The 26,309-nt window shown below is 28.4% G+C and overlaps 2 protein-coding genes across 2 annotated transcripts in view; one reads left to right on the forward strand and one right to left on the reverse strand.

Annotated features, from left to right (window-relative positions):
* LOC113376132 (collagen alpha chain CG42342-like) overlaps positions 1-20,460 on the forward strand; it is an 81,996-nt gene extending 61,536 nt beyond the window's left edge. Inside the window, exons 10-22 of the mRNA XM_026616055.1 lie at positions 2,616-2,704; positions 2,908-3,042; positions 3,892-3,918; positions 4,312-4,347; positions 5,588-5,692; positions 5,836-5,880; positions 6,221-6,283; positions 13,991-14,017; positions 14,302-14,355; positions 14,876-14,902; positions 15,118-15,153; positions 16,047-16,181; positions 20,270-20,460. Coding sequence (XP_026471840.1) covers positions 2,616-2,704; positions 2,908-3,042; positions 3,892-3,918; positions 4,312-4,347; positions 5,588-5,692; positions 5,836-5,880; positions 6,221-6,283; positions 13,991-14,017; positions 14,302-14,355; positions 14,876-14,902; positions 15,118-15,153; positions 16,047-16,181; positions 20,270-20,314 — 824 coding nt within the window. The 3' untranslated portion in view covers positions 20,315-20,460. The remainder of the gene's footprint in view (positions 1-2,615; positions 2,705-2,907; positions 3,043-3,891; positions 3,919-4,311; positions 4,348-5,587; positions 5,693-5,835; positions 5,881-6,220; positions 6,284-13,990; positions 14,018-14,301; positions 14,356-14,875; positions 14,903-15,117; positions 15,154-16,046; positions 16,182-20,269) is intronic.
* Positions 20,461-21,402: 942 nt separating this feature from the next.
* Positions 21,403-25,830, reverse strand: LOC113378286. The gene is made up of 3 exons (XM_026618812.1): positions 25,662-25,830; positions 21,595-21,909; positions 21,403-21,514 (listed from the first exon to the last, which is right to left on the reverse strand). Exons 1-2 carry the CDS (start codon positions 25,696-25,698, stop codon positions 21,626-21,628), a joined length of 321 nt encoding a protein of 106 aa, XP_026474597.1. The 5' UTR covers positions 25,699-25,830; the 3' UTR covers positions 21,403-21,514; positions 21,595-21,625.
* Positions 25,831-26,309: the final 479 nt, after the last annotated feature.

Below are 26,309 nucleotides of genomic sequence, written 5' to 3' on the forward strand. Positions count from 1 at the left end.
AAATGATCAATTGGGTTTTTTTGTATAATTTAGCAGTAATTTTCAAACATATTTCTACCCTATTGCCCCTGGGTAATTTGCAATCAAGTTCACAATTTGAATATCTGAAAATGTGTTGACAAAATATTTCTGTATTCTACAAAAAATATTAATAGATTATTTAAGTGAATACTCAAGTCATTTAAGGTAAAAAGAACCAGAAAACGACAAAAATTATAAGATTTTAAGTACCACTGAAAAGAATTTTGTAATTTTTTTAAATTTTAAAAAGCCTGTTACTACTTACCACTGTTACAATAAGCCCCTAGCTCCCCTACTTTATATGTCGCAATTAGTACAAAGTGAAGTGAAACTAAATTTAATTACAAAACTATTTTTATCGAAATCAATATTCTTATTACAAACACAAATGATTTACATAGTCTAAAATTTAATAAAAACATTCTTGATATTTTGAATGCAATAAAGTTATAATTCACTATACATACATTACATGTAAATGATCAACAATTTTAATGCGAAAAAATTAAAAAATCTGAAATTGAGCAATAAATTTATATAAATGGTAAAAAACATACGTTTCAAACTTCAACAAATCATCAGTAAAATTTTAGTATATTTTTCAAATACTTTTTTACTTTGTACCAATTGTCGATTTTTCTCATATCTTGGAGATGTCGGAATGTGTATGAACGATTACAAGAAATGAAAAATAATTATTATAGCATGGTACTTGCTCGGAACATGAAGAATGTTACATTTGAACGATATTTCAAAAAAATGAAAGTGAATGAATTATATCTAAATTGATAAATTTGCTACCTTCTACATAGTATTCTTGCTCTTCGTTACATCTGATTACATCTTTACAATATTTATTCGCCTTTTAAATTTATCGCGAAAAATGGATGTTGGTTGACTATTGCATGAACAAACAATTCAGTCATTGGGAAATTAAAAAAACACTGATATAGAATCATAATACCAAATTTAAAATATAAATCAGCAGTCATAGTAACTCGATTTTGACTACTAATTTTTTTGCCTTGAACATAATAATATGGTGATGATGCAATAAGATGTTATAAAGTAAATTATTGGAAACCTAATTAGAAATTCTATTAATATTTGTTATTGTATATTTATTTTGCATATTTAATATTTTTCTCATCTCTTAAAAAGTTCTCAAAAAATAATTATCCAACGCCACAACAATTCGCATTTTACCTAGAAATGCATCAAGCAAGAAATTACATTGTTGCTGTTTATAATCACAGTACAAATATTTTCGTTTTTACATTTTTTTATTTTTTTTTTTTTGTTTTTGACCAAACTTGTTTACAAGTTATATATCATACCTAAGCAAAAATTCAATTTATTCTTATAAATTGAGTTCATTTTTCTGCATATACTTTTACAGTAATGGCTCTCCTATAAAAATGAGTTTGAGTATGAGTATGAGTAGTATTTAAATTTGATAAATTGGATGACCTTGACCCATATTTTTGGAGCCATAAATCACTCTAAGTCCTGTACTGATTCGTCATATGAAATTTGAATACATTAAATTAAAACTGCATGATGTATATATTCAAGAATTTGAATGGCATGTGCTTATAAAAAGGCTTCGAGATTTTAAATTAGTTGCATTACCACTTAAATAAACTTAGTTTAATATTATTTGTTTATACATACTATTTTGTTTATTTAAAGTATTTTAAGGTCTAATAAAAAATATGTTAAATATCGTTTTAAAGGTTTACAAATGCAAATGGTATATGAAATATTTTGTGGAAGGCTATATTCAGTACACTTGTTATTCACGATATTGATGTGTCATTATTGTTATTGTTATTATTAGTATTAATATTGTATTTAGTTTTACTATGTGTTTTTAACAATGTCCTTTAGTTATTTTGGACATTTTAGAATATTTTGTAGTTATACTTATTTTTAATTTTTGTGAATTTATTTTTTAATTTTTATTAATTAATAATTTAAATTGTTATATGTAGATGCTTCAGCTCATTATTAATTGTTTAGATGCAATAGAATATTTATTTGTGGTGTAGATAATTGTTGTTGGTAACTAATTGTGTGATGGCTTCTAACATCGTCACGGCTGCACTAACGTAAGTAACAATTGCCTATTTTTAACATTAATTGTTTAAATATTTATTAATTATAATTAGGATGTTTTTTAAATTAATTTAATTAATTAATTTATCACTTTTACAAACTAAATCTATAACACTAATAATAAGAAAAATGTTCAATAAATAGTTTTTAGTACACTGCGTCACACTTGTATGCTTCTACTTTTACTCTTTTGTTTAATTTTTTTTTTTCAAATTAACATGAAAGAAAAAATTTTATGCCATACATCTTGATTTACAAAATTTATGTTAATTTAATTACATTATTAATTTTTCTTAAGATTATATTATTTCATACTACTATTTTTGTGAATAACAGATGTTTCTAATATTCTACCTAAAAATCTTATCTGGTTTCACTGAAATACCTTTATTTATATTATGTTTATAATACAAAATACTATCAATTTACTTGAACACTTATCGTACTTAAGTTAATTTTTACAATGTTTCACACAGGTGAACCTGGAAAACCTGGACCACCAGGACCACGTGGACTAGATGGTATCAATGGTCTTACTGGTCCCCAAGGACCTCCTGGATTACCAGTGAGTAACAGTTAAATATTACTTTATATAATTTGGCAATTTATATATATATATATATATATATATATATATATAATATACATACAAGAGCCCCCACATTTTGAGAATTAATAAGTTTTGCTCTATTATTATTACTTTTTATATAATAATCCAAGTCATTTATTTTAGAATTTTATGTAATGGTTAAATAATTTTATTAACAGGGTCAATCGGGTCCTAAGGGCGAAAAGGGCGACTATGGTGACATAGGGCCACCAGGTTTAATGGGACCACCTGGATTGCCAGGACCACCTGGTTATCCTGGACAAAAAGGAGAAAAAGGCGATAAAGGAGAATCGGTACGTTTGCAATTTATATTTAAAATACATATATTATTTGCTATTATATATTTTATGTCGAAATCGTTCGTAATAGTGAAGTTCTTTTTATTTCATAATTTAAATGTTGCTACTTATTGTTTTTTTAACACACTTTACGAAAAGAAATATAATAACCGACAATCGACGGTATACCTTTACTATAGATTTAAAAATATATTCACATTTAGCTGTGCATATTATCATAATAAATAATGTCGTGTTTAAAGATGTGTTCTAATTTGATTGTGAATATTAAATACTGAAAATAAATTTATATGTTCAGGAGCATTTTTTATTAATAATAAGATGATTAGCAAAAATCAGAAACAGTATAAGACCTTTCTGTCTAATCTAATGTAAAATAAATCTACAAATGGATAAACAACAAAAATAAACATAAAGAATATAAATTATTTTTGAATCCTATTTATTGTATATATTTCATACAAATATATTGAAATGTATGCTTGACCTCATACTTTGATTCTCTACATAATTTAATTGTTAGTATTTCTAATGCAATTATACATATGCATTATTACACTATATAGCATTATTGTATATATTATTCGAATATAAAAAATTTAATACATGTATTATAAAGTTTTTATATTTTTCTGCTGCTTAATTAAAAACAATGTTATCATATATTTATCATTATCAAAGCTTGCTAATGCACTTGCATTATTTAACTCATATACATATTTTATTTAGTAATTATTTTAGTAGTATAAACATAATCATATGTAGTAAATCATATAAAATGTATGCTAAAATTTGTATTGTATTTTTTTCATCTTTTCCGGTACTGCTCTTGTGATGCAACAGAAATACAAAAAACTCAGAAGACGTCAGGTAATTTCTACCTACTTATCAAGAAGTTGTAATGTTGAAAAATCTGAAATATGTAATATTCAATTACATGTAGTTTTTTATTAATATATTTTTAAATATTGATCAATTTTGTATTATAAATATTAATTTGAAAATCTTGAGGATATTAGGCATTACAACTTATAACGTTGTAACAATTTCTATAAGTACTAATTTTGATTATGTAATATAGTTTTTTATCTGCAAAAAACTTCAATTGTTACTTACTTTTTTGTATGCTAAATGCTTGATCTTTAGTTTTATGATTGAATTAATCAGCTTTCATTCATTCATAATCATTATTTGTCGTTTTGATATTAAAATTGAACTTTAAACCTTCATTTCATTTAATGTATACGATTTTGTATGTTTTAGGGTGATGGAACAGGGGAAGGTCCGGCAGGAGAAATTGTGAGTAACAATAGTTTCATTACATATTAAAAAAATAACTAATTTAACCCTTTCGCTATGAGCGTTATCTTCATATGACTATTTATGTGTATATAGACGTTGTCTTCGTATGACTACCTATGCGATTGTCACCTATAGACGACCAGCGTGTATTGGTGTCGTCTATAGACGACCAGCATGTATGGGTGTCGTCTATAGACGACCAGCGTGTATTGGCGTCGCCTAAAGACGACATAGCCAGTATGTTGACACTTCCAGATTCATCACTCTGAATGAAACTATTAAGAAATCTAATTTGTCATTTACATTTTTAAACACATTTTTATTGAAAATGATTGAAAAATATTAAAATATGTTATTTCTATTGCGTTGGACAGCTTGCTGTTCCGTGCTGTAGTGTCCTGTAAAAAACACTGCCATTGCGAAAGGGTTAATAACAAAAATGTTGTAGATAATTTATATAAAAAATAACTCAAACTATAGTTCAAATAAACTGAAAATTACCTAAAAAAATAATGGGACCAATACTCCGATTAAATAGAAATTTAACATACGGTTCGACTTCATATGAATTGGTATGAAAAAACTGTCAAGTCGTAAAAACTGCCAAAGAGCTATCAGACAATTTTCATATAAAACCTAACCTAAAAAATGCGCAATCGACGCACAATGTTACCATAAGTGTATCTTTTTAATGTGTCCTTAATAGGTGGTGATAGTTAAGTTAGGTTTTATCTGTAAAACGGCTGATCGCACAATAAATGCATAGCATTTTGACAGTTTTTACTACCAATATATATGAAGATAGGACATATTTGGGCCGATTCTCTCGCACAACAGACCAATGTTATGGCAAGGCCATGGTGCGCTCCAACTTACCGTACATTATGCCACTGAATCATACCGAATACTGTCAAATTTTCTTGGTTGCTATGCATTCAGGCAGTTTTACACATAAACTGCAACTTGTATGTTATGAAGCTGGGTCAGAAAGACTTTGTTATCTAAGATCGTTTTTTAAGTTTGTGCGGTTTCTAGGTTAGGTTTTCTATCTGACAACCTGAAAAAACGCCTGACTGCACAGCAAGCACATGGCTTTTGTCAATATTCAGTATGAAAAGTTCTTCATAACATAACATTGGTCTGCTGCTATTTGGCCATTTGTTACCGTAACATTTTTATTTCATCGCATGCTTGACCCTGGTATTAATCAATATAATTTATTGTAAATAATGTACAGATAATGGGACCACCGGGCCCACCAGGACCTGCAGGAGTTCCTGGTCTACAAGGTCCTCCCGGAATAAAAGGTGACCGTGGTAATGACGGAGCAAAGGGAGATCCGGTAAGTTTGACTATTTTATTTTTATCTTTTTTATAAATATTGTCGTTTTTAACTAACTAAACTAAAATAATATTGATATCATACATTGAGCAATATTTTTCTACATTTTAATATTGAAATCTATATAACTACATTACTTGCAGGGTGAGAAAGGATCTAAAGGAGACCCCGGTCCCATGGGATTACCGGTGAGTTAATAAAAAATTATTCAAGAATTTGTAGACCTTCGGAAAGATTAAAATTGTAGTTATAAATTGAACATTTATGTTTATTATTAAACCCATCACTACGCATATTTTTAAATTCTTATTAATCATCGGAGGAAAAGGCATCAATCTATAACTTTACAACTATAAGATCTCTTCATTGGATAGCACATGTGTTTTTTGTCAATATGTGCTCCACGAATAGTTTTTTTTATAATTTATTAAATGTGTCTGCCAATCATGTTGACCTTGCAGGAATAGTTCAGAATAATTCAATTGAAAATATCTGCCAAACGAATTTAAATTTTTTTGGTTTTCTCAGGGACCGATGGGATTGCGCGGAGAAGCTGGAAAAGTTGGAGACATTGGCAAACCAGGCAGCATGGTGAGGCACAGATATCTGCCCTAAAAATTATTTACCTTGTTCAACCACATATTCGCGAATTTTTTTAACCATGATCTTCTGAAAATGCAGTCGTTTCTGTATTACTTTAAATAACGAAGTTGAAAATAATGATAGTTTAAAAAAAGGGCAAAATGAAGAATTATAAATACATGACGGACATAGATATACATATAAATATTTTATAATTTTATTTATTTTTATAAGTATTACTTAGGCAGATTAATTTAAACTATATGAAAAAAATAAGCAATTGACATTGTGGTGAGGCAAAACGCGTACTTTTGAGTATTCACTTGTAATTATTATCACAATTTGATATTTGGTTATCTCAATTATTATTTTCTATCTATTTATTTTTATTTCTAACTATTATTAACCATTATTATTTGAAGACTATATAATGTAGTTACTAATACTTTAATACTAAAGCTTGTATTTAATTATAGTATGTACAAATTAATTTTAGAATTATAATTAATTTATTTTTATTAATACGTATATGTCACGCTTTTAACAAAGTTTTAAAATATATCTACGTATTCAAAAACGCAGTTTTTATGTGTTTTGTTACATTTTCTAACCCGTGTTTATAATACATTTGTGTATGTATTCAATTTCGCATTGAATGTGATAAAATTTCTAACACGACTTAATTTTTGAATTCGTCATTGTTTTGAGGTCAAAATTTAAATTTATGGGCGCTATATAAAAATGAATCAATATTATTATTTTGGGCTATCGATGGTAATTAGTAATGGCATAATTGGATTCAAGTTTCAATAAATATCTTTAACTTCATTATTATTTTGTCGATAATTTCTGAAAAAAATATTTTTAATGCGAATAGCAAATCAATTGTGTTTTCTCTTTGGGTTTTATTATTTATTATGTGTTATTTTTTGGTATATGTTTTGTATATTATAATTTTTCGAAATTTTAAGAGTTCTTAAAATTCAAATATATCTTCTTGCATATATATTCGTAATTCATTTTGTGTACGTTTTGCAACTTTATCGAAAAGTTAGTGGTGTATTTTGCATTTTTTTACTTGTTTTGCCACTTTTTAAATTTAATTTCAACCTGATAGCATAATTATGCTATACATTTTCATGCCCATATTTATATATAGACAACCCTCCGATAACGCGGTAAGCCCGTACTGTGTAATATAGAAATCGTGCTAAAAGAAACTCGGATTTAACGTACAATCCAGGCTAAAATTATGGAGCGTTCTATGTAAACCATATCGCGTTGTATAAGAATCGCGCTATAGGAAACTCAGGATTAGTGCAAACTGTACTACGTATATGGGGACGAATAAATACAGAAGACATGATAAAAATTGGCGGCAAATTTTTGGAAAAATAATTAGTGAGTCGAGCTTAAAAAAATTCCGATGTTTTTGTGAAACCATTTTTTATGTAATTTAATAATTTAAAAGATTATTAATATTTGGTACATGAAGTGTTACTAAAAGTTCATGAAAAAATATGATAAAAAATATAAATTATTTTTTATTTAATTGAAGGCCAAATTCTCTGATAAATAGGAAATGTTATGATAACGCTATGTTACGGTCCTATCTTCGTATGAATTGCCAGTAAAACTGTCAAAAAACTAGGTATTTGCTGTGCGATCAGGCGCTTCACACATAAAACCTAACCTACAAAATGCACAAACGTCAAATAACAATGTTATCATAACTGCACTTTATTGATGTGTCAGTGATAACACATGCGTGAAGTTAGGTTTTATGTGTAAAACGCCTGATCGCCTAGCAAATACAAACATTTTTGACAGTTTTACTGGCAATTCATACGAAGATAGGATCATAACATAGCGTTCCATATTATTTCTATTTTATCGGAGAATTGACTTGAGTTTATATAAGCACACGATAAAAATCTAAATTATTAATATTGAATTGAAGAGTTTTTATAGAGATATGATAAAGAAATTAAACTAGAACTGTTGCTAGTACTAGGAACATATTTTCTATAAAAAAAATGCAATCAGATTTTTTTTAGATGGATTAACTTTCGGTAGAAGAGCTTTGTCACTCCTAAAAACGATGTCGTACACAGCTATGATATAAAATGGTATGTTTATACAAACATATTGTAAGTTAAAAAAACGAAAATAAAACTTTATTAGTAGTTAAAAGAGTACTACATTAGTACCTTTTACAATATCTAGTTACTAAAGACATTCATAGGTTGCGCATAAGCAACTTACGGGCTGTTGAACAAAAATCGTGTTATAGAAGTACCGCGTTATTGAAGGGTTGACTGTATTTGTTTTTATTACCTTACGACATAATATTTGATCATGTGATGAAATAAGTTTTCGCTTTCAAGGAAGTTCCGGTAAGGCGTAAAATCGCTGAAGACGATCGCGGTTACTAACAGACTTTTAAAACTATTAACAAAGGCAATGGATAGCTGAAAAAAATCCTATTCGTGCACAGAGCAAGAATAATTTGTAAATTATATCAACTTGAGCATTCTAATAACTATTTTATAGTAGCTCATGATTATTTGTTTATATAAAAATGTGTTCAAAATATGACATGTATTTGACGCTCGAAGCATAAAATATAACTTAGAAAATAGCATTGGCAGCTCAAATGTTACTATTACATGCAAGGAGGTAATACTTTTTTATATTGATTCTGAATAAATATAATATTTTATCGCAATATTGTATTTATTGAGGATAAAATCGATCGTGGATAAATTATTATTAATCACGAATGTTCTTTATGCTTCTAGCGTCATTGATTTTCTAAATGATTCATACTAACTAAGTTAATATAATTTTAGTTCTAACTGTATTGAAAGATATTGCTTTAACTAAATCATTTCTTCTAATCACCGTAGTGCGGGCATTGACTAACATTTATGCATGTTTAAGTTGGAAATGGTGTATTGCTGTCTTAAGACCGCAGTTAAAAATAAAATATAATATATTAAATATATTGTTACCTGTTATTTAATCAATAATATTATAATCGGAGGCTTTGAACTTGGCCATTTTATTGCTTCATAATAAGTTATAAAATTAATATTTGATTTCCTTCAATATGATTAAAGCGTTGTTATGGCAACGCTATCTTATCCTCCTTTCTTGGTATAAAAAACTGTGAAAATGCTATCTATTTGCTGTATGATCAAGCGTTTTACTAAGGTGACCATACGACCCGGTTTGGCCGAGACAGTCCCGGATTTGTACCTTGTGTCCCGGGTTTTTCTAAAATCAATATTTGTCTCGGATTTAGATTTTTTGTCCCAAAATGTTTCTGTTTTTTGAAAATTTATAGGTGAATTACCAAAAATTATGAAAACAAACAAGAGCTATTATTTTTTCAATTAATTCTGAAGAAAGTGGAATAGAATTTTATACAAGGACTACAAAGATGCAGTTCTGATAATATCCCTTCTGAGTTGTTTTCTTATCTAAAATACGCACGGCATATAGATAGCATTTTTACAGTTTTTAGTACCAAGAAAGAAGGATAAGATAGAGTTGCCATAAAACACTATGTTATCGTCTATTATCCCACAGAATTGGCTCCTAAATAATAAAATCCGCCTAGGAAGACCAATGCATTGGGAATATATACTAACATTGCTTGTTCAAAGCGAAATTCAGTCAAATTGAGCGAATAAAATTATTTTTTATCTTTTTGTCAAGTTCATTGCAACCGCATATGTCTTAATTGGAACTAACATTGTATTACATACTAAATATTTAGGTATATTATTAATTAAATTGCAATACTGTATTGTTTAACATTTTAAATTGAATGACATCAATCTGCTTTATTGCAGATTCGATGTTTTGTGAGATATTTTTATAATCTTTTTGTAAGTTTTTGTAACGCTTAAATACTGACAACATGAAAGTTTTTAAGAAAATCTAGCAGCGAAAATTCAAATATGCGCGACATATTTTTTCAGATGAATACTCAAAAGTAAACATATAAATTATTACAGACATTGATTTCAAAATTTATTTATTGTTTTAGTATCCTTTATGAATTATTTCAATCCATGCTTTGATACTGAAATTTAATTTTTTTGAATAAAATGCTGTTGATAGAACTATTTTTGAGTATCAAGCACACCTCTGAGAATATTTGGGATGCGTTTACTCTTAAAAATTATGCACAAGCCATATGTATGATTTAATACGTATTCATTGGAAGCAATGATATATTTTTGATCATACATACGCATCATTAGCTATATAGTCATTATCCTTGTAATTAAAATCAAAATTCTTAACAGTTAAAATAATTATTACGATGACCATGTAAGACCAAATTATGTAAAAATTTATGATTTTAAATATTGCGGGGATACGACAGTGAAAAGTGTTAGCAACATTGCTTTACTATGTTATTGCTTTAGAAATAACATTAAATAGCTTGGTGTTCATGTAAATATTCGAGTAATAATATTGTCTTGTACATATTAGCGCTTCTTTGATACATTGTGGATTCAATTTTCTTACATCTCCTAAATACTATTCACTTTAATAAAATATAATATGGATTGGAATTTTTTCCATTGTTACAATTTCCAATTTACACTCTTACGAGGGCTTAGATTGGTTAATAAGCAAATTAATGTATGTATTTAAAAATTTTCATACTCTGAGAAGCGCTGCTATTGTTCTCGATCATATCAAATGTATTATTCGTTTTTCTGTACATAGTATTTATAAGGTTTTTTAGTAAGCTAGTGAAAATATGACATCATTTTCATTTAGTGCGTATTGCCGTAATATATTTCATTTTACAATTCGAAACACTGATTTGAACTTACATGGAACACTCGATGTGTATCAGTGGGGAATAGCCGAAATTAACGATACATGATAATGAAAGAAATGCGTTTAATTTTCTTTAATCTCATAATTTCAAATATTATGTGTTATTTTGAATTTTTTATGTTTTTTCTATATAATGGCAGGTTATAACCCTTCTGATGCATAACATTTGCATAACTAATTTTTACCATGTGTGTGTACCGTTATCATATCTACGTCCAAAACTATGTATTTAACATTTAAGTACTACAAAGTATGTTTAGAATTAGGAGGAAAATTAGATAAGTTTATTTATACTAATAAATTAATATTTATTTGCAGACGTTGAATTCTATATGCATATATATTCATACATATAGAATATTGCAACGTATGCATCTAATACATCGAACACATTAACCTTAAACTAATATTATAATCAATACTTTTCTTTGTGTAAAATTCGATAAAACTAAATGCGTTTATAAAGAATGCGATTGTGGATATAAACTAAATGCATTTATGAAGATTGCGTGACGACTGTTATTTGTGGACTGTATTTGTCACGATGTAATGCTTTGCTAATAAATTTTTTTGAAGCATTAATTAGACGATATTTCGAATTATAGATTACAAGCTTAATTTTTTTAAATGCTTTATGTCGTTTTCATATTTGTAAGAAAATCTAAGTGTTTATCAACTTAAAAATATATCACTCATATATGCAATACTGTGCATGCGTTTGACAATGATGCGGTCATTTATGGTGTGCGGTTCAAAATGCATTTGTACGATTTTTTTTATCATTAAACTTACAGCAATTCAGGTGATAGAGAATTTTGCTTTTAATTACTGGACTTAAAATATATTAGGACGAAGTAAAAATTACATTAAGGCCTGTTCACACGACGCTTGTTTTCTGGCCTGGATAGCATGCTTGATTTTGTCGCGCTAGATTTCAAGATAGTTTTTCACACGATGCGAGAAAGCTTGATTGCCCTCTTGATTGCTTTGAGTAAGATTTGTTTTAGCTTGCTAGATTTTCAAATATAATAAACCTTATGACAAAATACCGCTTCCTTATTTGTTCAAACGAACGAATCCATCAACAAAAATAGTGCACATTCAAAGTCCAAATCACATGAAGCTTGTTTCGTTGCTTTTTTGGTCTGCTAGCTAGCATGCTGCTTGTCAAGTCGGCAAAACGTCGTGATGGAAAAGTTAGAACGTGCACTATTTTTGTAGATGGATTTGTTCGTTCGAACCAATGGGAAACCTGTATTTGGTCATGTGATTTATAATATCAGAAAATCTAGCAAGCTAAAACAAATCTCATTCAAAAATCAAGAAAGCTAAAACAAATCACACTTACAAATCAACCATGCTATGGAGCCAGCCCAGAAAACAAATGTTGTGTGATTAGGGCTTTTTCATAAATCTATGATCCATTCACAAAAATAGCGCACGTTTTAATAACAAAATTTTGCTTGCTGGAAACAAATAGAGATCGATACGACCAAAAAAGCAATGGAACAAGCGTCGTGTGAATAGGCCTTTAGCGTACGTTCATTAATCACGTGAGCGAGTTTTTAAGGATTTTTTGACCCCTTCTCCCCCTTCGTGATACATGGTGATATTCAAAATTATGTAAAAAATTATATAAAAGGTAGTTAAAATTTATTGTAGGGCATTTTCAACTCAACATTGAAAGTAATATTAATAATTATCACTAAAAAATGAAAAATATAGTTGTTGCCGCGATTAAAAGTTTAGCACTCGCATCAGTGAAGGTATATGATTTTGATCGGAACCAAAAAGAAAGGTTATTTGTAAAATCTAATGTTAATAATTCCGATATTATTATTATGACCCTTCTTACATATTACAAACATACATATTTTTAAACTCGGATTTAAAGCAAAATTTATTTTTTCAAAAATTAAATCCTACATTTTGCATATTTAGTTTTTTATAAATTACTTAAGACTACGTTGATGAACATACATGCCTACAGTTACCAATATGCATAAATATTATGCTGGTAAATTTGCCTCAGCTAAAATTGGATGGATTTACTATAAAGCGGAAACTATCATCTTTTAAATGAACTTGGGGTTTCAAAATGATATTTCTGACTTACATCAGCCAGGTTGACCAAAAATATGCAACACATTGGACAGCCAATAATTCTATGAGAACACAGAAATAACGAAAATAGTATTTTGGATCTAATTAATTAATGTTTGCTTCAATTGTCAACGATATGCACTTAACTATCTTCAAATTTGAAGCGATAGAAAGCATTGCTTGTTGTAAACTGATAACTTCTATACGGTATTTAACATATTTTTATGTATATTTTTTTGAATAATTCAGCAGATAATTATATTTGTACAATATCGTCTTATGCCACACTTATGAAATTGATTCATTATAATACATACCATTTAAATGATATAAAGAACGAGAATACTGTGAGACCTTAAAATTAAAAAGTCGCATAATTATTATGCAAGTGGTAATGATATTATAAAAGTTTGAAAACTGAATTATGAAAATGTGAATGTTATGAATTTTATGGATGATCTAATTCTTGTACAGGAATGAACTAAATAAACCAATTTGTGCATGTGCTAAGAAATACCGAGAATGTGTCTTTATCTTAATAAACTTTTCATGATTTCTACACAATAAATTTCAAGTACACTTTTAATAACTAACTAATTTATTACATTTTGTGACGAAAGATTACAGAAACTAGTGCAAATTTTTGGCACGTATGCACGATTATTGAAATATGTGACAAAACGTGCATGATTTAATATCAAAGAAATTTATTTTTTCATGATTTTTATTTTATTTTATTTCTATTAGGGTCCACCTGGTCTTGATGGAATGAAGGTAAGATAATCGTGTCAGTTTACAACATCTTCCAGTAGTACAAAATTAAACATTTTTAGAATCAACTGGTTGCTTAAAGTCTTACTTACTTTTTTGTTTATTGTTATTTATTGTTTGACAATATAATTGCCCTTTTTCATGACAGCTTCGAAATTCAATGTAATATATCATTCAACTTAAATTTTTGCTATTCTTACAATTAATATTTTTTTGAAATATTGCTAATATTAATTCACACATTTTAATATTTCATTTGCTTTTACTTATAAAATTAAACTGTTTAGGGTGCTCAAGGTGAACCAGGTAATAAAGGAGAAAGAGGCGATCCTGGTCTTCCGGTAAGTTTTTTTATACTAATACATTTCTAAAAAAAAGTTGCTAATATTTGAAAGGCTTGATATCTTTACTTGTGTTATTCACAATATGCTTCACATGTACCTACGACAATTATTTTTTATTATCAGATTGGTTTCGGCCATCACCTTCATTAGCTTTCTTATGATGTTAATAAATTTTCAGTAATTAAGTATTTAAAAGTTACATTTATTTCCGATTGATTCCAAAAATCATCCTGAGACAATGCCATATGTATAACTTAATTTTATTTAAAGATCTACTGAAATTTTCTATAGTTACAATATACAATAACAACAAAAATAAATTTGTAATTTCTAGTTTTATTTATTACTTATAGAGAAATATTTCAGTGCAAAATTACATTTATCCTTTATATAACAACTAATGGAAAATTGGTTCATTATCCTTTACAACACCTTGCTTAGCTATTTCTTGTATTACTAACTACCTTCGATTTAAAAAAATATACTTTATTTAACTAACATTAACAATATTTTTCAGGGAACTGACGGTATACCCGGTCAAGAAGTAAGTAATTTTTACATTCATGGTTTTATCACAGTTTTGATGTTATTAAAATTGCTTACTTTTGTCTTATTAACTAATATTTTCGGTATTTAATTTAAGATAAACGATAACCAATTATCAAATACAATATACGTATATATGATAGTAATTTATTTATTTCTATATCCACTTACATATTATTTATAATTATAAATTGTTGTTTTTTTTATTTAAAGGGACCAAAGGGCGATAAAGGCACTAAAGGCGAGCCCGTGAGTATTTTTTATTAATTTTACGATGTAATGTAGTACGAACAATATTCGTTTTATGTATGATTTTTATTACGACTTTATTCATAAAATTCTTATAAGATCTGTGTTCAGAAACCAATAATTATTGTAATAAGTTTTTAAAACTGAAAAAATCTTAGCTATCTAAAATCTTAAATTAATTAAAGATTCCGACAGAATTCTTATAAGATTTATAGTAAAATTTCATTAGATTCTAATTATTAGTTACTAAAATATGATTGGACTCTTGCCAGAATCGTATTATATTCTTACAAGAATTTTATTACATTCTCACCACCCTTTTATTTATCTTTTATACACTTCTTACATACTTTTTTCGAAATTAAATTCGGTTGAATCAAGGTTTTCATAATTAATTTAACTTGTTAAGATAACATGTTCTTTTTTTCGAAAAAAAATTAGTTGGTGCAAAGCTTTCATGATTAATTTTCTTTTGTGTAATAAGGGCCTCCCAATGCACGGGGCCCACCAATGCCCCTAATTGAAAGTTATCTCTATACAAATTATAATAAATTTAAAAAGTTTAGTGTTATTTAACACGTTGAAGAGTGCATCGAAAACTCTATTTAACACGCGTATACCGTGTATAAAATACACATATAAATAGAACCGCAATAAATAATATAAAAGCAAACGATTTGTACTCTTACTAAAGTATTAGTAATTGTTTGTTAAATATTATTTGGAAAATAAAATGGAACATATGCACGTTATTTATGTAAAACTGTATTTATTTCAAATATATAAATATTAATATTTTAAATTATTTTCTTCGCTCTAACGATTATTTCAAATCTTACAAACTGTATTGATTGCATTACTTAATTTTCACATTTCGTTAATATTAATATTAGGGTCCTATTGGTAAAAGAGGTCGCAAAGGTGACCGTGGAGATAAAGGTGACCAAGGTGTACCAGGGCTGGATGCGCCTTGTCCTTTAGGTGCGGATGGTCTACCATTACCTGGTTGTGGATGGCGACCTTCGAAGGTGAAAACTGTAATTTTTTTTCAAGTTCTTCTTTTGCACAATAATAAATATAGAAATAGTGATGGGCGTAGCCAAAATTTCAACACCTTTCAAACTAACGTTGAACTAACTAAATAACGTTTGAACAAATTTTAATAAGGAAATTTGAAGTTATTATCCAAGTAATGGCTTCTGGGTACGATACGAATATGGAAAACACATATTTTCATGATGAGACTTAATATAATTTTATTTTATCCAATTTATGTTCTGCATACTTAAATAATTATAAGTTTCTTTATTAGTTTCTTATTAATTATTATATCAATTATCACTATCATGGGCACAATTTTAGCAGAGAGAGAGAGCCAGGAATAAATATATAAGTCCTCCGTATTTCTTTCGTGTTATGCGTATTTTTCACAAAAATGACTTGTATTATGTTTATTTTAAATTAATCTATATTCACAATAAATAAGATTTAACTTGAATAACTCCATGCTGTATATAGATAAAAAGTTTTAATAACTATACTTAAATAATGAAATTAATTATTATTGATTAATTTATTACTGAAAAAATGGGTAATATATTTCGTTTTATATTTTTCCAAAATTAATGTAATATAAGGCAAAAAAATATTATTATTAAAGTTATTTTGATATATTATTACTAGCTTGAGTCATACACAAATTAGTTTTTGAATAAAATTTTATATACGAAAAAATTGCTAATTTCCTTGACATGTTCTAACTAGAACATGCTGGATAGTTTTTATATACTTTATAATTTTATTATAATTATTATTATTATGATTTTGCACAATGTTTGCTCTGGCTACGCTCGTTACTACTATAAATTGCGCTGAAATTTAATGTTCATTTTGCGGTGTTGGGTTTGAAAAATAATCTTTTAAAATACTCCTAACACATTTTGTAAATTTTAGTTTTGAGCTTCAAAAAAATGGCTAATGCTTAATTGAAATTTGCTAATATTTAGAACACACGTTCAGCTTTTTAATTCAGAACCTTAATCTCTACTATATTAGCAGATTTTAGGCCTAAAAAAATTTTAATTATTCAAATTTTTGTCGCGTATTGAGTTTTACTAAATCTCAGGATAACAAAAATTTTATAAGCATAATCGAACGATATTAAGGTGACCAGTTAGGTAGTTTGTGGTTAGGCTAATCCAGGACGATAGGGGGGGCAGCTTTGTATTAAATAACTTAGGTATGATTTAAAATAACAAATACTATTTAAGAATACAATAAAGTTTTTTTTAATAAATAGATTTTTTAGTCAGAATTACTGACATCAAGTAGGACTTTATTAGTCGAATATATGTTAACAGAACTTATATTTTCTTATATTTTTCGATCAGTTTTTTTTAAGCCTCGTATTAAATTCTGTTCAATTTTAATATTCTTTATTTAAGGATACAATAAAAATCATTTTTTTAAATAAATCGATTTTTATAGTCAGAATTACCGACATCAAGTAGGACTTTATTAGTCGAATATATGTTAACATAACTTATATTTTTTCTTATATTTTCCGATCTGTTTTTTTTAAGCCTTGTATAAAATTCTGTTTAACTTTTTGGCATTTTGTGCCAGGCAGTCATAAAGTTCGTTTTTATCATTTTTGCTAATTTTCCTGAAATTGAAAATAAAAGTTCGAAATTATTAATATGAGAAGCTATTTTTAGCCGTCTTTGGAATTTTTCAATCAGCAATTTCTTTATTCTTTACGTACTGTTACATATGTAAGCATACTCGTTGTATATAATATTTTCAGATATATGGTGGATAGTTGTAATTTTTTTATCAAGTAAGAGCAAACATTAAATTGAAACCGATAAACCAAAAATCCGGGTCAAAAGGTCTAAATCCGGGACAAATCTTGCATTTAGAAAAACCTGGGACACAAGGTAGAACCGGGTCGTATGGTCACCTTAACGTTATGTTATTTCATGTATTACCAGTAAGACGTCGCATTCAAATAAGACTCGATATATTAAATATTATAATATTATACGAATATTCCCTGAACTGAATTATGGGCTCACATCAATGGTCTTCGTACGAATTGAAGGTCGGTCGAAAACAAGACGTTGTGCCACCTGCGCCGCCGCCGGACTATTTGCCGGATACCGGATCCGACCATTCGTCCGACAATCTTGATTATGAAGAAACGGAAGACGACTACGAGGAGTATCCGGAGGGTGGAAATGCACATCCCCTGGAATAAAAAAAGTTTAGATCTAATTCTATCGAAATCACGAGCATGTGTTAGTTATCTTGTTTCAAAAACTCATTCGATCTTTTCATTACGAAAATACGTTTGCATACAATGAACCTTTGCTCAAGGAATCAAAATCACAGCAATTACATAAAATTTCTTGTTTGTTCATGCGTATTTTTTTACTCTATAAGATATTCTATTCTATAACTTTCAAAGCAGCGTTTTTACAATTTTCGTTAAACCGTAGGGTATTCTCAAAAACATCTATTATAGAATTAGTTCTACTTCAGCATAAGATCCACTACTTTATTCAATTTTGATAACGATTGCTTCAAAATTTATTTCATTTTTAATTAACACGTTAATCGCCACAATAATATCAGGAAAATTTTCACATGAGCCACGGTAACTTTATTAGGTGATAATTTAGTTAAAAATGTAAAAATTTGATACATCAAAGGGAAAAAATCTAAAATTTATGATACAGGAGGTTATCAAGAAGAGAAGCATAAAATATCATCAAAAAAACAAATACCATCCAAACACGCTAATACTAATAAATGATCTGCAAAAACAATTTTCTATCAGAAGACTGAAAAGAAAGTGATATATTTTATATAAGGAAATTCTCAATGGAGGAATTTCTAAACGCCATTTACCCTATAGCAAATAACCTCATTAAACCAACGGTTATGAGAAATATTGAAAAAAAAAATCGTGAAAAACACTATTTTTTATGTCCCATTTATGTGTATGTTTATGACATGGGTCTGGACATTTTGGCATACCTTAGAAAAAGTTGATGTGTGTGTGCGGTTACAAATTTTCGTCGACGATTTTGGGAAAGGGATCAACCGATTTCAATAATTTAAAAACATTTGATTCGTATTGATAAGGAGACGGCTGATTAGTTTTTGGCAGAGCCAGGTCTAGCCGTTCCGAAGATACGGGGCAAAACGTGCCAAAAACGGTAACTCAGTTTTAAGAGAACGGAGCGTCCGATTTCAATAATTTAAGAAACATTTTACTAGTATTCACAAGATGAAGAACTGATTAAATTTTTGGGAAGGCAGGTTTAGCGGTTTCGGAGATCTAATGAAAAAAGTAAAAAAATGCCATTTGGCGGTCAAAAATGATCACTAGACATATGCACATCAAATTATCAGATATTTTATAGAGATTTTAATAATATGTATCAATTTTGTTTACATTTCTATGGGTTCCGTAACATCGTTAGCGGCGTTTACGCGCTTTGATAGTTCGTCTCTATGCAGCTAAAGCAGTACGATTGCATTGAAAAAAGTTCAAAATTGCCAAAATATTGAAAAAAAAAAAACATTTATTCTAAAAATTCAATTTTTTTCAAAAATTTAAAATTTCTCAGAAATTAATTTTTTTTTCAAAGTTTAAAAAAAATTAATCTTTTTTAAAAAAATTAATTTTTGGCACGGGAAGTTTCAACAATTTGCCTTGAGGCACAATGCCATACACCACTGGTTTCTTGATGTATTATAGTCACGGCTCATGTAGAACTTCTTCTTGTTAGTGTCAGACACATATGACTGACATGGCGATTAATTTGTTAAGTAACAATTTTTATTACCAAATTACTAACAATGCATTTTTTGAGTAAAGAACATTTTCAATACTGCATGAATCTAGTGAAATAGTATTGCTATTAATCCTAATTGCATGTGCGTGATCACAATGACATAAATTTGAGCGAATGAAGATAGTAGTTTTCAAGAATCCAGGATTATGAAGTTATTGTTCAAATCTTAATAAATTAAAGCATGTATATCATATGAAATCACTATTATAGTCTGATGTAAATGACGATACTACCTATAATTTATTTTATAGGATAAACATAAAACCGACTGGTTGCACGATATTCAACGTGTATAGTTTCTTCGCAATTTTAAACACTAAATCAAGAAAATCACTTAGAAACATTGTGGGCGGCATCGTCACCCGTGATTAGTGAAATGGACTAAAATTTTAAATGAACTTGGTACAGTGGTACTAATTGATAAATATATTAGTTTAATAACTCATAGCACATAATAAATTTAATTTAACATCGCATTTGTAAGAATCTTATTTTAATTTAGACTTTAGTATCATGTATAGATAAGATATTATAATATATATATATGTATATTAAGTATTTAAAACTATTTAAATTTTGATATATAATTAAATTGAAAATGAATTATATTTTAAACTGATAATTATAGTAATATTATATAAGACTATCAAATATTTGTTTCTTTAATATAATCCCTTTTCCTGATAGAAAATATATATTAAAAAATTATCTAATATCATTACTAATAGAATAAAGAAAATTTATGACAATTTTTGAAAATGTTTATAAAATATATATATATATATATATATATATATATATATATTTGATAATAATACTGCCATATATTGCAGAAAAAATATATAATACTACCTGACGCGAAGAAAATCGGACTTTCGAAATTGCCGATCTGTGTAACCATTAAGACTATTTGTACTTGACCCCAAAAATATGATCAGCTGGTTTTGAATTTTAGTTATTAGTACTGCTTATTTTAATGTAAAGAATTATTTAAATTATTATCGCTCGTCATAGAATTCGATAGTGTTTAATTAGTACATCTAAATTAAAATTAATGTTTCTTTACTTACTTACACTTACTAGATTCAACCACAGCACATACAGCAAAGAAATAATATCTATCCAATAAAGAAATAAATATTTAACAATTATTTATATATGTTGTTTATTCATTTTTGACCACAGCATCTGTTACACAGTCCAGTTTTTGCCAATGGATTTGATACAATGTGTAATAATGTTTTTCCTAGCCAAACTATAAACCTATTATTTTATATAAAAAATTATATAAATTCAAATAATCATTATCAATAAATATAAATATTTATTATAACGACGTATAATATATTATAACTTCAGTATGACCATAAAAAGCAATCATTTTTCCTGGTAAGAAATATAAGTTGTTTAACTAACCAACGTCCCATTACTATAAGTATTACAAAACGCGCTTTTGGCTTACACTTTAACAAAGCCATTATTCCAATTTTCATTCCCTAAAAACAAATAAAATTTTAGGTTACGATCAGAAGACATGTATACAATAAACAATATTAATTTATAAATCATTACTTACCCGATTGTAAGTATAAGAAGTTTCTAACATCTTATAGTTCAGTATGTGGCGATGGAAATTTCTTCAATATCGCATGATAAAGATTATAAAATGCGTAAACGCTGACGCTGAGTATTACAACGAGTGCGCCCCCAAAGACCATGCTCAGAAAACTACCATCTATAAGGCCCCCATTTCGACGATATTGGGTTCTCCATAAGCCTTCGTCGTTATTTCCGCCGGAGTTGGCGTTGCCGCTGCCGCAGCGTTTTTCCGCCAATTCGCGCATTGCGTGTAACCGCATGCGAAGCTCATCAATTGAGCTTGACATATCGCCTAGAAAAAAACGTGGCTATATTATTAGAAGGAAATGATAACTATCGTTACTTAATCGACTTAGTCTGATTTAATATATTGCCATATTTATTTCATACAGTTTTTCAGTTTCACCTTATCTATATATAGTTTACTTTTTACTTTAAATTAATAATATTAAGTCTTAGTTGCATAATTTTGACATGAAACTGAGTATAGCATCTTTTAAAAATCTAAAATTAACCCTCACCACTCGGCACTGATTTAACCCTCCGTCGGTCGGATATTTATTTACCTTCGGACTATCGCAGTGGTCTGGCCAGACCACCATTCATTTCACATGCATTTATATTGAATAAATGAGTTTTTGGTGTCTTATATATTAACGATTATCAGTAGTAAATATTTATAGTTTTGATTTTTTCTTTTTCTTACTGTCTTTTGCATGTGTTGAGCTTACCTCTTATAAAAATATTTCAAAAAACAAATCGTGGAATATAAAAAAATCGTTGTTTTTTGATTATGTTTCTGTTTTATATCAATGGAAAACAATATTTATTCTTCTTCGAAAATGAAAACGAAATGAGGTGCGTCGCCTTTGAAATGAGCTGTAAAACTCAAAGTGAAAATATAATTTCAATTGAACTGCATACTTACGGCTACAAGTTTGCCAAAAATCGATTCGAACGCAGTACGGGTAGAAAAATTGTTGATAATATGCACATTTCGATTCGTCCGATTTTCAATGTTTGCGATAACCAATAAGTTTGATAAGTTTTCAAGGAATTTTCATTACAACACATAGCAAAAAATATATAAAACGCAGTTTGAATAGAAAATACCAGAAAAAAGACAAAAGACGGGTTTACATATATAAACGCATCATATTTCATACAAAATGACGATGGTCTCTAGACAGACCACTCCGACCGTTCGAAGTATAAAAAAGTTAATATCGTTATAATTATCCTTCTGTACATTTTTTCGTCTTGATTTTTCATTGATCGACAGCTAATGAAATTTCAGGAAAAGTCAATAAATTTCAAGTCGATAGAATTACTAGAAGTATATTGTTTTTCGAATTGAAGTCGAAAAAAATCTGGCCAGACCACTGCGACCGACTGAAGGTTAAAAAAAGCTCAACACCTCGGTCCGCATTCTGACGAAAACATACCTGCTGTGAACTTGATATTATTGTATATGCTATGCAATTTGTTTGATATGAATTTGAGGAAATTAAAGAACGGATATTTACAATAATATCTAAATTTATTTTCTGCAGTATGTTAAAGTTTAAATCAGTTTCCAATAGGCCAAATAATTAATTTGCGTCGTGACAGTTGTTTTTTATCATTTAACAGAAAAGTGTGATCGTTTTTATATGTCTCTGTCTTTTTTTTAAAAAAATACTGTCTGATCACTATATAGATTTATACGGGTGGCACTTATTAATAATTTACTAATCGTTATAATATAAAAATACTAAATTGAAAAGGTAATTATTTCCTACATTAATGCAACAGGAACATAATACAATATAATTAATTAACTTCCCGTAGGGTAATAAAGAAAACATTTTTTTTTTCAAAAAGTCTTTTTTTCAAAAAAGGTAAATTTTTGTCAAAATTTTATAGTTTCTCATAAATATAATTTTTTTCAAAGTAAATTTTTTTCCAGCAATTGCCTTAAGGCACGATGCCATGCGCCCCACTAGTTTATTGTTGGAAGAAAGTTGATGAAATAAATACTGAATTTTATTTAGAAATGCTTGGCGTACCGCAGAAAAATATTTAAGGGGCCGCATGAAGCCCGCGGGTTGCTCATCGACGGTCATCGATGAATACGAACTGAGTAAAACTACAGGAGACAGACGGACAGACTTACGTTGTCCCCATAGGGGGACAGCCTAGTAGAAAAGGTTGAAGAATGAAATACGTTGTTGAATGTATTATTATTAGAAAGTGGAGAAATGCCATTCGAAATAAGACGAAAATTCTTATGTGATAAATATATTTTGAAAAACATAATAAATAATGAGTCTGTGATGAATTACAAACTGGTGGAATTATGGAAGGGTTTAGACAGGAGCACATATTGGAGAAACAAAAAAGTACCAGACATTTTAAGCAGTTTTAAATTTTTAAAAGATTTTAGGAAATTTAATGTAGTCCATGGAGTTCATCCATATTATGAAAAATTGTATTATAATAAAAGAACGATTGTAGTTAAAAAAGAGTATAAAAAGTGGATAGAAAACGAAGGACTTGATAGTATGATTTTATATACGGATGGTTCGAGAAATAATATTTCACATAGAGTTGGATGTGCAATATGGAATGAAAAGGAAGAAATACCCATATGTTATAAACTCCCTGAGTTTATTTCTATTTATTCGGCAGAATTAATAGCTATTCGTGAGGCGGTCAGAATAGCTAAAATGAAAAAGTATAAAAAAAACTATGATTTTAACAGATAGTTTAAGTTGTGTAAATAAGTTAGAGAAGTTTATGAATACAATAGAATTGGAAGAAAAAATATATTTTGAAATATTAAATGATATAGAGATAATTACAGGTATTGGAAATAAGATTAATATTGGATGGGTACAAGGTCATATAGGTGTGGAAGGAAACGAAAAGGCAGATGAACTGGCAAAAATAGCAAGTGTAAGCGGACAAGAATATAATAAATGCTTATATGGTGACATTATTAAAAAAATTAAAATTAAATCAGAGGAGAGATGGAAAGAAGTATGAAGAGAAACATCGCAAAGAAAAGGAAGGCATTACAAATTATATAATGACTGTTAATCGTTTAAACCATGGTTCGAAGAGTTTAAAAATGAAGAAAGAGGTTTTATTGTCACCATCAGTAGGATAAGAACAAAACACGGAAGCTATGCAAAACACCTGCATAGAATAAAAGTGATAAATTCAGATAAATGTGAATGTGGAGAGGAAGAAGGTACTCTGGAACATATTATTCTGGAATGTAAAAAATATGAAGAAAACAGAAGAAGAATGTTAAATTACATATATAGAAATTTAGATATTATCAAACCGTTTAACTTGATCTATTAATTTGTAATAAGAATAGCTATAGAGTAATATATGAATTTTTAGTTAGATCAAAAATTAAAATATAAATATGTATATTTAAAATTATATAGAAAATATTGAGTTAAAATGTATTGTAAATGGCTAATTGTATAATAAAAGGAAGCCAATAAAATCATAATAAAAAAAAAGAAATACGTTGTTGAGTTATAAATGTTGTTAGGGAGTGTCATTAATCATGTAAGGATTTACGGAAAGAGGTAGGGGGTGGTTGATAAAAAAAATCATAAAATATCACGTGGGGGGGGGGTATAGCAAGATATCACATGGTTATTTTTACGTGTTTTTGTTTAAATCCAAATATTCTCAAAAAAAATCAAAAATTTAGTTTTTTTCTCTTAACTAAAAATACACGTGATGTTTGGCGGGGAAGGAGGGGTTTTTTGACCAAGGGGGAACGAGGGTCCACAAAACCTCCAAATCCTCTTAGATTAACACATCACGTCGGGGCCAATTTTGGCATGTTTTTCCATGAGGCGGCGCGTGGTTATTGCCTTCGAAATGCGGGTCACCGATGGCCCATGCCGGCGTGAACGTGTTGAATATACAGTTTTACGAGTAACGCTTAAATATTTTCACCACACTTTTCTTACTATAAAATCTAAACATCGACGGCGCACATGCAATTCTAATTAAACGGGAAAATAAATAACTTACTATCATCAATAGAATTATAACCTGCCGTGTCCGTCATTTTATGTTATCTATTTGCAATAGAAATAAAAACCAACATCACTTTTATTAAATATGTTTGCGAAATGCGTTTTAATCGCCAACCGCGACTCAGTAATAATACAACCCAAACTAATGCATGAATTTGGTCCAATTCGCGTTGTTACCTACTACGTATTGATTATGTTTTGATGGGGGTAGATGTTTGCGAATTTTAAATTGTGCGCATGAGCACCTATAGTTCATAGACCAAAACAATATCTTAAACACTAAAACAGGAAATGCATATGGATAAGGTCGACATTTATATTTAAAACATATAAATTGAATAATAAACAATAAACACTTGTTAAAAAAAATTGTTTAAAATTCTTCTAATATTTTTTTTTATTATAACATTTTCACAAAAAAACAATAACTTATATGTATTTTTTTATTATTTATTGATCGGTGTTCTGCCACGGACAGGTCTATGAGTTGAATTAAACTTCAGAGCGAATCAGGAAACGTTGAGAGATTTCCAATCGCAGTACTGAACGAAAACTATTTTCAATAATTGAAACATGTTTTTGATATATATTTTTACGGTAAAATGGATATTATTACTACATTGTGTCAGGTTGTCCGAAACGC

The sequence above is a fragment of the Ctenocephalides felis genome, unplaced genomic scaffold (genome assembly GCF_003426905.1).
Source record: "Ctenocephalides felis isolate EL2017-DRISC unplaced genomic scaffold, ASM342690v1 CF-g0.4_SCAFFOLD_01886, whole genome shotgun sequence".
Taxonomy (NCBI): domain Eukaryota; kingdom Metazoa; phylum Arthropoda; class Insecta; order Siphonaptera; family Pulicidae; genus Ctenocephalides; species Ctenocephalides felis.

Excerpts from the sequence above, each read along its gene's own strand:
- LOC113378286 (XM_026618812.1), bottom strand. The coding sequence starts at position 25,698 with ATGACGGACACGGCAGGTTATAATTCTATTGATGATA. Across the intron at positions 21,910-25,661 it reads TTATAATTCTATTGATGATA|GCGATATGTCAAGCTCAATT; the intron begins GTAAGTTATTTA and ends GTTTTTTTCTAG.